The 13,535-nt window shown below is 37.9% G+C and overlaps 1 protein-coding gene across 1 annotated transcript in view; it reads right to left on the reverse strand.

The window, feature by feature from the left end:
• Positions 1 to 686: 686 nt before the first annotated feature.
• The window catches only part of LOC124219336 (homeobox protein Nkx-2.4), a 43,119-nt gene continuing 30,270 nt past the window's right edge, over positions 687 to 13,535 (reverse strand). Inside the window, exon 4 of the mRNA XM_046626731.2 lies at positions 687 to 5,760. Within this exon, the coding sequence (XP_046482687.1) occupies positions 5,428 to 5,760 (333 nt within the window). The 3' untranslated portion in view covers positions 687 to 5,427. The remainder of the gene's footprint in view (positions 5,761 to 13,535) is intronic.

Raw genomic sequence — 13,535 nt, forward strand, 5'->3', positions numbered from 1 at the left:
ATTGCCTGCGGTGTCTATTTCTCGACGACCTTCAAGGTGCAAAACTTGATGACAAAATAAAATGATTCTCGAGTTAAATTATGCGTGCTCTTTCGATAAACACCTCGTACTTATATTGCAAAATCAGTTAATTCTGCAGCCGGTTCCTGAACATTATATTGGTCACCAGATTTTTCGATTTTATTACTAGTGGAAAACAATTCTTGAACATTGGATTCACGCAAGAATAATTGAAATTTGAAAATGAACTGCGCATGCGCGAGTTTTATCGGCTATTCGTGCAGGCTGGCCATCCCGAGCTTTCAACTATCAAACTCTTTCTGGCAGCGATATAATTGATACGAATTTTCGAGGTTAGAATCTCAAATAATTGAGGTAGAGACTCGGAAAGGTTTGGGAAGCATTTGTTATTGGGTCGGAAAGTTGATTCTTGAATTAACGGTCGGAATTTAATGCTTATGCTCTTTGAAAATTCAAACGTACACATTAGACTGGACCAAAAAAATTGAATATTTTTTTTTTTGAAAAATATATTGAGAATATCATTCAGTATGGCAAAAAAAAAAAATTTCATGAAATTTTAAGCCCTTAATATTAACTTTAAGAGGTCTATCATCGCTATTTTTAATTTTTAGTAATAATTTGATGTTTTACGTCAGAACTGTCGAAATATTGAAGTGAAAAAATTTATGTTCACTTATCCCTTTATAAAATTAAATTCCCTACAAAAAAGGTCTGATTATAGATTTTTGTCAGACAAGCCGTTTCCGAGTAATTAAGCTTAATAAATTGATATAATTTCTCGATTTGACTTTTTTAATTTGGAATTTCGTGACTAACGAATCAATGAATGTATAAAAAAGATCATGACAGATTCTTAAAGGAAATTTAATGTTCTACAAAAAAGATCTCTTAATATTTTTGCCTCAATTTAATTTTTCAAAAGTTATTCTCAATTAAAATTGAAGAAAAAATTGAAATTTTTTTGGCCCAGTCTAGTACACATTTTGCGTACGTTGGCCCGCCTGCATCGCAGACAAGAATATCGCTGCGGGAAGATTTCGCCGACCAAATGACATTAAACTATTTGACGCATGCGCGGTTGATTTTCAAATTTCAAGAAATTGTCCCGGTATATTTGTTCTTATGTAGTAACTTTCCCTCTGAAGAAAAAATGAATAGGAAAATGTAGAAATTAATTCCTGTAAGTTATTATATTACATATACTGTAAAACATGCTGATGACTGTCAGGACTCTGCGAGCTCTCTCATATTTTCGAAACGAAATAGTTAGTAACTATATATAATGATAATTAAAGACATTATGTACATAATATCCAAGATAATCTTATATATTACTAAACACTATGTTATATGTGCACATAATATTATTTTAAATATATTTGTGTGCATCATACAAAACGAATTGACGTAGAAAAGAGTTTGTTTGTTTTCTCAAACAAATTTTTTTATTTACTTCAATCTACAGTGATCTAGATCCAGGATTTATAATCTTAGTTAAGATGCAATGCGACGTAATTTCTACAGCTGGTGAAAATTAATATCTACATTATGCTTTACGCTTTTCTCATTCCCTTTCAGGGAGTTAATCATTGAATTTGTAAAGGATAAATTGTCTTGATTAGGAAAAAAACATGATCTAGTATACAAATTTGCAGGTTAGAAATTATGAGAAATCGTTTGACGGACATAAAAGTATCTCAAAATTCGGATTGTATTTTCAAATTTCGGCAACATTTATAGCCGTGTCTAAAATACATTTTATTCCCGAATGAACCATAAAGTTAACTTTTTTGACCTCAAAAGCGGGACGAAAGTGGCATATTTTTCCTTAAAACGGATTTGCGGAAAATATGATCTCATATTTCAAATCAGCGTGAAATATGAGCCCAGTTTAAAATTCCAAATTTTCGAACAAATATTGCGGACAGAGTTGAGTCGGAAATAAATTTCTATTCATAACACAGGAATAAAAGTCGACTTTATTCCCTGGTTACATAATATACTATTTTTCCAATGAAGAAGAAAAGATCGGCTGGATTTGACTTTATACACTCGAGAGTCTCCCCCTTGCATAATTTTTGCAATCTGTATTCATATAGTTTATGAATGTACTGGTCGTTGAAAACAATTTCGTAGGAGGAGTAAAAATGATCGATGACCATGCACAAAAATCTGACCAATTGAAAGTAACTTGCCGTATTATAATCGTATTGAAACGTTCAATTTCACCTATGCAATTATGCTGTGCCCAAAGCAAGTGCAGTAAAGTAATTGTAAAATCACTGCTTATCCCGATTTGCGTTCTGTTTCTACATATAATATTCAATTGGCTAGTTTTGCATGTGCATCATCATGAAAACCTATTCGATGTTTGTTACTCATTTATTAATTAGGTACCTGAATCTAGCTACAAATCGACGACCTATTATTTATTTTAGTGGAATATTTGAAACTTTTTATCGAAACCTACGAGAACCTCGGGTTCCTGCGAGGCTGTACGATGCTATATTATATAAACTTGTACATATTCTAATTTCCCGTAATAATTATGTTCAGATTCAAATATGTATAGAATTATAAATGAAACAAAACGATCTTGTCTTCGCGTCGAAAAATCTTGTTGAACAAAATCTTGCGTCTTATACTATTGTTTATAATATATAATATGTACAAAGTCTTGGAGACTAATTACTTTGTTAAATTCAACTTACGTCGTTATATGTAATTAAATCGTCTAACGCGACTGTGTGGTCGATTATTATTTTCACGCTAAATATATAAGTCGATTCTGCACAACATTTCCGTAATAAACGTAACGTGTATGTTAATCATTGGTGTGACATGTTATTTTTTTCGATACATAAAAAACTTCAACGAAATAAACCGCTTCTGCAGTCTCTGCAAATATCCGAATCCGATGATAAAATCAGAATTGTTAGTGGAAAAATTGTTCAAAATCAACGTCACTACAGCTCCTGGAGTGCTATTTTCGACAGTCTGAATAGAACGCTACTCACTTCGTGTTCACTATATATATTTATGTTTATAAACCAGCCAATGTTTCTGCACGTTTAACGTTTCACGATATTTCCCCATTCTTCCTAATTAAGGTCCCCTTATAACTAAGCACACTTCAAAGCCTGGTTCGACTTTCGTCACTCTCGCGAGGATTAGGAATTTACAGGTACGATCGTCTGAGTTACACTTAAGAGTAATTCAATTTCACAACTGAAAATTGAGAGGCAACCGGTTTGTTTCGGACATTAATGCTGACTATTTAAGAAAAAAATTCTCCATTTATCCACATTAATCAAAAATCATTTTTCAATAAATCCCGCCACATGAACGTATTAGAAATTTGGGTATTGACTAGAGGTGAAATCGTTAGACTTCGCGGCCACTGAGTGTTCACGAGATTTAATCAGTGATCACAGTACCAAAATAATACACCTAAAACTGGCGCGATTTCACTTTGTTTCTCCGCTTTTAGAAAAATTTGGTCAGTTTCTTCAAGACACTTGTGCTACGAAATAATGATTAAAACGTAATTTATGGGCTCGAAAGTTGATGAAATTTTTGTCAGCTAAAAAAAATGACAAATATTCTTACAATCGTCAAGGTAATCGTCGATAGGATTCGTTTTCAATTCTGGTTTTTACCTCACTGTCCGAAAATAAATTAAGGCTGTGTCAAATTCGTTTTCATTCGTGGTGTGTGGTTTTGGACAGATTGTAATTGCATTATATTTTATCGAAGAAATATGATTTCAGAGAAAAATAAACCTTGAGAGTTGGTTTTAAAACAAGCGGTACTCTGTTTGACTTGGCTTATTAAGATAACCGTTATAAAGTTACCAAAATTGGTTACATATTTCCGAGGAATGAGAGCGGAGACCAGGAGTGGATTTCCTAGCAAATTTACGATTGCGATCAGAGTAACGGCATATCATCAACTATATAAATAATGGAAAGCACACCTCGCCACACCGTGATTTTATTTTACACTACAGATGAAAATTAACTTGAAGAAAAAAAAAGTAACTCGATTTTTTAAATTTCACACTTTATACCGAAAGGTCGTATAACGAAGCGTCCAACTTTATCACACAGTTAAAGACGCCAAACTAATTCCCCCTGCGCAAAACTGTAATGAAATATATTCCATTAGTCCGAAACTCACCAAACATTGACCCCGCACTTGTCAGACGCACACTGTAATCCAGCATCGACGTATAAATTCGTACCTATCATACCCCGAGGGGCCGTTCACTTAGGAAAGTCATACATTTTACAGTTGGAACTAAAAGTCAGAAGAAACGAATTCAAATCACTTAAATGTTGTTTGAAATGACGAGGAATCATTCGAGATGACTGAAATCATTCGAAATCACTGGGAATCACTTGAAATCACAAGACGATAAGGTCGCGATGAAATCACGCAGTAAGCGTTGGAAATCATGATACACAATTGTTCCAAGTCATGCGGTAAACGCTGAACGGTTTTAATTGACTCTTAACACTGATGTTCATTGTTTCTACTGATTTCCATTGACATTTTGTGATTTACCAGCTTTCTGGCCTTTTTCTAACGACTCTGTTTCTGTGTAGCAGGAAAATCACTGGAAACCGCTTACAGCACTAGGAAATCAATGAAAATCAGAGTTGACATTGGGAATCAATTGAAATCGATTGGTGTACCGAAAACAAACGAAAATCAGACCACGAGATAGAAGTCTCTAGAAATCACTTGAAATCAATGTAAACAGTGAACCGGAATAATTAATTTGATATCTGCAAGTGAATGGCTCCTCGGTATACTTATGCCGCGAGGAAACGGTAAAACTTATCGGGCCGAGTGACCGACTGCGCATGCGGACAATGATTGAACTCTACTAGACAGCGAGAATCGTACCGCAGCGATATTTACTTTTGCAAAGCAGGGTAGCCAACTTACTTGAAACGAGGCACGAGATGTGAAACTCTCCGGCGTCAAGTGGCGAATTGAAATTACGTTGTTACGACGACTTTTAGCAATAATATTCAGTGATCAGTGATCGATCAGTGACCTAGTCTATCTAAAAAAAAAAAACGAAAGAAATTCGCATCACCTACATACGTCATCTTCACAATCCACATTTGACGCCTGAAGCTTGAGTTGGCCAGCCTGCGCGAAAAGACGACGACGCTCGCGCATGCGCGGTCGGACACTGAATTTGGTAAGTTTCACCCTTTTCTCCCGGCGTGACGCGACGCGAGATAAGCAGCTGCCGCAGGAGGCAAGCAAACTTTATTAAGGACTGTCGTCGGGAATGGCGTACCAAGTGGCTGGATCCGCGGCGAGGGCCCAAGGGCCAGCGACCTGGGGACTTGCGTAGGACGCAGCTCCCGCCGCGGATGGTGCGCACTACCAGGCTCTGCCCTGCAGCGGCAGGTAGGCACCGCACTGCGGCTGCTGTTGCTGCTGCATGCTCTGCTGGGCGTTCGTCCTCGTGTACGAACAGTGCTGCAGGCTCTGGCTCGAGGACATCACGTGACTCACGCCGACCACCGAGTGGTGCGAGACGACCGCGGCGTGGTGCGAGCCGTGGGGGCTCGACGCGGCCGTCATGTGGGGCGCAGGGCTCGCCAGAGCGGCGCTGGGACCGCCGCGGCTTCCCTCGTTCCCGCCCCCGCTTCCGCAGGGCTTTCCGTCCTTGACCAGAACCGGGACGGCCACCCTTCGAGGGGAACTCGCGCTCTGGAACGATAAAGACAAGTTCATTTTGATTAGTTACACCGAGGGAAATTTTTAGTTCCGGTTACCGCTCAGTCCTTAACTATTATCATTTTTTACCACGATCGAAAAATATAGTTCTAGGTAGAAAATGATAATTAGTTTTCTAGCTGTTACCGGAAAGTCTGGTATCCGTAACTATTCTTTCTCGTTACGATCACTGTTATTATATGTCCTTGTAACCGTTGCGAAAATTTAATGCTTGTGCAACAATAAATTGACGTTAAAGTCTCGTTTAACTAAAAAAGTAGAGTAAACCGAACAAACTGATTTTGTTTTTTGTATTTCCAACAATATTTAAACAGTTTTTTCAACGATACCTGATTTACTGAATATTTCTAGTTACTGTACAAATGAAATTTTTCTCAGTGTTGGTTCTGTCCACAAAACGGAGGCTTCGGAGAGGAAATGGTGAGAGATAGCAGGCTGAATGATTCGTCTGTTCGTGCAGGCTGACCAACCCAGAGTTTAGTTGTCAAACTCGGCTTATGGAGGTTATGTGGCAGATTCAAGTTTTTTTGGAGGTTAAACGGATCTTAAATGATTGATGTTAGTAGGTCAAGAAGGCTTCTACACCTTTTACTGTTGACTGATTGATTACCGACTGATAACTGCAACGAGTCATCGTTACAACATAACCTCAATTCGCCGCCTGATGCCGAAGTTTGACAGCTCATGCCTCGCTTCGAGGAAGTTGGCTACCCTGTCTTGCGGATGAAAATATTGTTGAGGCATAATTCTGTGGACCAACAGAGTTCGATTATTTTGCGCATGTACAATCTGTTGCTCACCCTGCTAACTTTCACCATTTTCTCTCAGTATAATGGACTGTGTAAGCAATGGGCGAAATAGAAAACACCGATTCTGATATCTATCGGTGACGTGCGTAAGTTTAGTATATGCGTGTTGTTATAAGCCTGCATGATGAATCGACTACTCTGAAAAGAATTAATTGAAAGCGTCCGTTAATTGACTAATTAAAAGGACCCATCAAATGATTAGTCGGAAAAACGATTAATCGAAAAACATTTCTTTTGCCATGTTTACCAAAGTCAGCAAATCTTTCCGCGATGTGTGTTACATGCGTAAACACTTAGGGTATGATTACAGCTGTCATTGCTTATATATAGGTATAAATTTTTTCAACGAAACAAGACCTCAACAGCACTTTATTGACGCGCCAACATAAAATTATCGCAACAGGCACAAAAAATGTAGGCACAATAATATACACGTAACTATACATATAGTTGGTCTGAAAAAAAATCAAATTTATAAAGAAATAACTTCAACATTACATTTCGATACATTGATTGTATTCTGTCGTTATATTAATGGCGTAATTGGCTCGTTAATTATTGGCTTGCAAATTGAGTAAAAATTATCTTGTTCTCCAAGACACCGGAAATGATAGATGCGTGAAATGATTTCGACTTTTTAGGTACATACAATAGTTACAATATAAGTCACGTGGTTCTAGAAGCCTTTTGAAGTTCACCACCTAACCGAGCCAATTTCTAAGAATATACCGTTGCCCATGATTCCAAAAACAGTAAAAAACTAAGTACCCGTCTCACAATAAAGCTTGGTACACAACCAGTTCAAATTAACCACGTGTAAGATCAAAAAGCTTGGATGCATGTATTCAGCGACGCGTTGGGCCGAGTTAAGCAATGATTAGAATAAAATGTCAAGTGTTAAGAGGGGTATCAAATTTTTCTCTGCACACGAAGAAGGGAGGCTTCAGGTTAGGTATGTATGTACATACAACGAACCTATATTATATATTTCTTGGTATAAAGATCACGGCCGTTGCCAACAAACCGTGCGCTGGTTGGGATTCATGGCAGAGCAGCGTCCCCGCAGCGAAGGAGTTTAATATGGATAAGCAACAAGGGTAAACAAGGCTTTTTTAGAAAATGCATTTCTCGGTCCAACTGGTGCTGGTATGTGTGTCCAGCAAACACGGCATCGCGACGTGACCACCTTCTCTGTCCACAGTTCCGCAAGCACGTCGACTCGCATGTGTGCATGCATATATATCTACATATTATATATATATGTATATATATATATATATTATATATATATATATAATATTTCTGTACGCAACCAGTCCGCGGCGAGCAAACTCCAAGCCGTGTTATCCGAGGCGAAGGAGTTGAGGCAAGGAGAGAAGAGAGCGAGAGAAGCGCTGATGCCCGGCTACCGTCGCGACGCCATCGCCCATTCACCGATCTCCGTTCATCGGTATGCCTTACAGAAGCTTCGGCTACCTGGCCAACCACTCAGCTGTATCAACATTCGGTACATGACATTCCTTTTCTATCTTTCTCAACATGCCTTGATTATTCCATACACTCTCGGCTTCGGACCCGCAGAAAGTAGGCTTACAATCGTCGCCGAAATTTTCTGCATACTAGTCTCGTTTCACCGAATCTTCTTTTACTCTTCACGTTTTTTTGGGGAAAACACTCGCGTCGGCCGGTCAATATCACGAATCTTACGATGCAGCTCTCGTCAATCTCGGTACATGACGTACGATACTCTTGGCTTCATCAATACACGTCGTAAGCCTGATGCTTTTCGACTTTTGGGACAAAACAACCTTGCTGGCCAGTCAAATTCATGAATCATACGCTCCGGCTGTCGTCAATTTTTTGCGAAAACTGGCCGTATGTGTAGTCTTGCATATGTATACATCCTTTATTTTACCTACGTGATGGTTTGCGGTATTATTTCGCTATAATCGGTGAAATTAAGATACTACATCATCATGGTGAATAGGAAAGTACTTGTAAGACCTCAGGATCATTTATTGTGTTGGAACTCCTAGGGGTTTTTTTTTTGGTAAATGAACCTTCTTCGACTAAAAATTAATTTATCATACAATAAAACAGGTATAATCGAAAATTCGTAGTTACTTTGCTAATACTTTGAAATAATACATTCGTTGTACAATAATCGAATGCGCAAAATTCTATCGTTGAAACTTCCTCAGAGGTCAATGAAAACTGATACATAGTTACGGCAAAAGTATAGGACAAGTTTTCTGTTTCTCGGCATTTCACTCTTTAAACTGCAAATGCATGCCTAATGAATTGAAACATAAGTAAAAAGAGGCCCATTAGATAAAAGCAAACATCAAATGATCTATATTTGAGACCAAGGAAATGACCCAAGAAAATTGAGTTGAGTCCTGACAAATATCCTTGTGAGTGATATTTCATATTGTGGAACAACCAGAAAAGTACAATAAAATGAATATCTTTTTATTGTAGTAATGTTCAAATATTGTTAGAATGAGAAAAAATTCCGTTGCAAGTAACTTATATTTAGCGTCACTGCATAGTCGATGCTTATACGTTATTTGGTGATTCCTACGCATTATAATCAGTCGAGTAAATCAGACATTCTGGAGATAAGTATTTGTAAAAATATGATCAGAGGGTCTTTGGAGATCTTGATGATGAGCAAAGTAAGCACGAAAACATTAGAATGGGATCGAAAATACCAGAGTAAAATCATTTCGAACTTTTTGATCCTACCACTTTCATCAAATTCTTGATATCTTGGTTAGCGTCACTCGAATTTCTTCAAATTCATTTCTCTTAGATAGTCACAGCAAGGATGTTATCTGATCAGCGTTCACTATATCTTCGGTGCAAATATCGTTGTTGGAGATTTTCGAAACCGGATTTTCTCTGTTCCCAATTTTTTATCGAGGCTTTACAGCCGATTCATAACGCTTTGAAATTCGGCTCGTATACTCCGCCTTTCCTCTTTTCGGCGAATAATCCGTACCGGAAACACATAACGGTGAAATGATCATGACGGCGTACGCGCGCGCACGGAATTATTACCATGCAGCATATATCGCGTACTTATTGTATAATACTTGTAGTAAGTGGCAGCTGAGTGACGTGTATGCCAAGATAGACTTTCGTATTAAGTGGAGCAAATGCAATGCACTTCAGAACCGCGTTGCGCGATGATTGCAAGCCTACACGATGCAGGCAGCAAAAACGCTCGACGACATTCATGGAGTAATGCATTCACAATCAGCTCCAAGTCACGCGCGCTGCGTTATATTACAGCATCACACCACTACTTTGAACTAATTTCCGGCGAAAAAGAGGGACTAAGAAAGAAGAAAAAGAATAGAACAAACACCCAACGAACTTCACCCGATGATCCAGATAATTCGGCCCTGTAGTTTGATCAGTATAAACGAGCTCGAGAGCTACGAGTAATAAAAATTCAACAACGAAAGAAAAAAGTGAAATAAAAATGAAATGCTGTAACGTAATTGTCTGACAATTTGTATTATACGCACATAATGTGAATTATAGGTATAGGTAGGATATACGGAACCACGTCTCACTCGTCAATTAGGGCATATTAATTTCTTAAACCTTTTCTCGTAACGTGAATAATACTTAAGACTGAGGAGGGAGAAAAATTTTTGTTACACACAAATTGAGCTAATTAATTCATTAAAGGGTCGTTTTATCCGAAGTCCAGGGGCTACAGTTATATGTATAGGCGTAACTGTTCGCAAGCTTACATAATATATTATGCATATATGATACACGAAATAAAAGAGATTGTGAAGATATTAAAAAATTCTTTGCCGATTGACACGACGATTATACGCAGAGGCAGAAAAATTATCGGCTTCTTAAGTACTTTTGAATTGAATATTTATTGAAAATAAATACTAATTCGATGGCGATGTAAAGCATAATCAACGTTGCTTTGAACAAAAATTGCGGATTTGACGCAGGCGAGAAATGTAGCTAAAATGATTTATTTCACAGGTAAAATAAATAATTCATAAAAAATTCCGAGTGATTGGTTTCATAGAAGTTAGACGTTCAGAATTTTAAATTGATCGTTTGATATTGATAAACACAAAAAATAATGCTATAACTGATAAAATCCAAAGTAAGGGTCAATTTCAATCAGGAGTTGAAAATCATAAATTGTAAAAATTCTGCACTGAATTATAACTCTGATTAGTCATGATTTCAATTTTAAAATGCTACGTCTTTATTCTACATTTGAGGGTGGGTATGATTATAATTTTCTGCTATATAACAATAACAAGTGTCAGGAGTTGATTTTTTTTCATATCTCTCTCAAGGGTTATTTGAAAAAAATCCTAATCGGTGTAAATGATCAATCGAAACCACTTGTCGTTTACCGCAAGATATTGAACAGCGATTTTCAAAATTTCCAACACTCGCCGCGCAATTTCATCGGCACTATCATTCCACGATTAAATCCAGCGACTTGCCATTCATCTCCAATGACTTCGCTTATCGTTAGCTCGATTGATTCTTCGCGTTTAAAGAAACATTCAAGTCGTTTGAGTTCCATTCATTTACAATTGGATTTTCAATCGTTAAATTCATGACTTCCGCGAGTGAACGCAGCACCGCGATATATTTAAGGAATTTAAAGAACCAAAAATCAACACTTTTATGAATTTTACTACAATTATCTTCTAGTCGTACGCTAATTGTGAAAAACTTTTTACTTAACATATCATCGCATCGTTCTACATTCAATTTTACAACATTGCACCGATATTGATTTCACTTTAAAAAATGGCAATATGGGAATTGGCTGCTGAGAGAAAGGATTGCTCCAGTCTATAATTTGTAGAAAATAGTCTTCTAAATAAAATCTAGTAGATTTTCAACCAATTCCAAGCAATTTCAAACAAAGCATCTAAGTCTGAGTTTCTCTTCACAATTCCATTTATGCACATTAATTCAATCTCGTAATAAAATTAATAAAAAGTATCGAACTTAGGCTCATCAACCTACTCAATGGTACCTAATCCGTCACGTGTGACGGTGAAGCCGGCAAATATAACACCGGTCTGTACTTTGGCGGGACCAGGTGCTGTGAATGACTGTACACTCCTAGCAAGATGGCGACTTGCCCTCTCCAGCTTCGTTTCTCCTGCAACAGCAGCAGCAGCAGCAGCAGCAGCCACCGAGGGGCGAAGCGGGCATCAGGGGAGAGAACGAGGAACGAACGTTCGTTCGTTCGTTCGTTCGTTCGTTTGCTCGCTACGCGCGCGGCACTTGAGATTTTTTACCGCCTGCACGAGGGGGAAATAAAATAAAGCGGTAAAGAGTAAAAAGTAAAAAGAAGAAAAAGAAAATGAAAGAAATAAAAGTAAAAATGTGAAAAAGAAAAAAAATAAATAAGAAACGAGGAGAATTCAAAAAAAAAAAATAAATAAATGAATAAAAAAAAAATACAACGAAAATACAATGAAAGAAAAACACACGCACACACACGTCCGCGAGAGGAGGAACTGAAATAGAGAAAATCCGTGCACAGCCTACAAGTATAATATTCGGCTTTGCCGATACCGTTTATGAACATTCATAATATAGATTGTAGATAATCTCTTGAAACTTGAAAATTAACTGCGCATGCGCCAAATAATTCAATCTCATTGGTCGGCGAAATCTTCCCGCAGCGATATTCTTGTCCGCGATGCAGGCCGGCCAACGTACTCAAAATGTGTACGTTTGAATTTTCAAAGAGCATAAGCATTGAATTCCGACCGTTGATTGAAGAATCAACTTTTCGACCCAATAACAAATGCTTCCCAAACCTTTCCGAGTCTCTACGTCAATTATTTGAGATTCTAACCTCAAAAATTCGTATCAACTACATCGCCGACAGAAACAGTTTGACAGCTGAAATTTGGGATGGCCAGCCTGCATGAACAGCCGATAAAACTCGCGCATGCGCAGTTGATTTTCAAGTTTCAAGAGATCGTCTCAATATATCTAAGTCGTACATACGAATGTAGTGTAAAAACGTGTGAATCAGAGTTTGAACCATACTATTTATGACCATTTTGGTGTTTATTTCAATTTGACGCTAAAAAAAAATGGCTAATTTTGTTGAGAAATCTTTTTTTTTTTAGTCAAGAATCGTAGGTACAATACAGTGATTTAACCACAACTAGAAATTTCTCTGGCAAGTAAAGTACTTCACGAATTTTGTTCATTTTGTGATATGTTGCAGTAACGTCAAAAAATATTAGGCACGCATGTTTGTTGCCGTGACAGTTTGGGCATTCAAGATGCGGAAACTACCCCTGATGTTTATCCCTAAACATCGATTTTTCGCAATTTTTCGATAACGGCGTAAAATTTGTCCAAGAAACCAATCGGACCATAAATTCACAACCAGTCGATAATATGCGCAGTGTTTTTACCCTCAGGAGTTGTATCCCTTGTTATGTTCCGGGGGCAAATTTTAAACTTGGTTCTTACCCCTGAAATGGCCGAATTGGTGCGCTTAGAAATACGTGCCTAATGTTTTTTGACGTATTGTAACAAATCGCAGAATGAAGAAAATCGGCGAGGATCGCTCAGGAGGATCGGCAGAAAAGCTTCCTTCCCATAGTGAAAAGCACACGTTAACGGTTATCTCGACGATCCGTGAGCCCGAAACCCAAACCCTGAGATCCCTCGGGTACATATTGTAACAAAATAATTGTCCCATAAGTGGCGGATAATTTCCTCGATGTATATAACAACGATTTTGCAAGCTCTGCGCGGATGGATGTCGAGATTAAGGATAAGATCTAAAATCTCCGTGCAACAATGGAAGCACCCATAACAAACGGTGTTTGCGAACGACTAGCTCTCTCTCCTCGCGGTGGCGGTGGCAGTATAAACACCATGCATTCAATAATATCA

This window comes from Neodiprion pinetum, chromosome 5 (genome assembly GCF_021155775.2).
Source record: "Neodiprion pinetum isolate iyNeoPine1 chromosome 5, iyNeoPine1.2, whole genome shotgun sequence".
In the NCBI taxonomy this organism is placed as follows: Eukaryota; Metazoa; Arthropoda; class Insecta; order Hymenoptera; family Diprionidae; genus Neodiprion; species Neodiprion pinetum.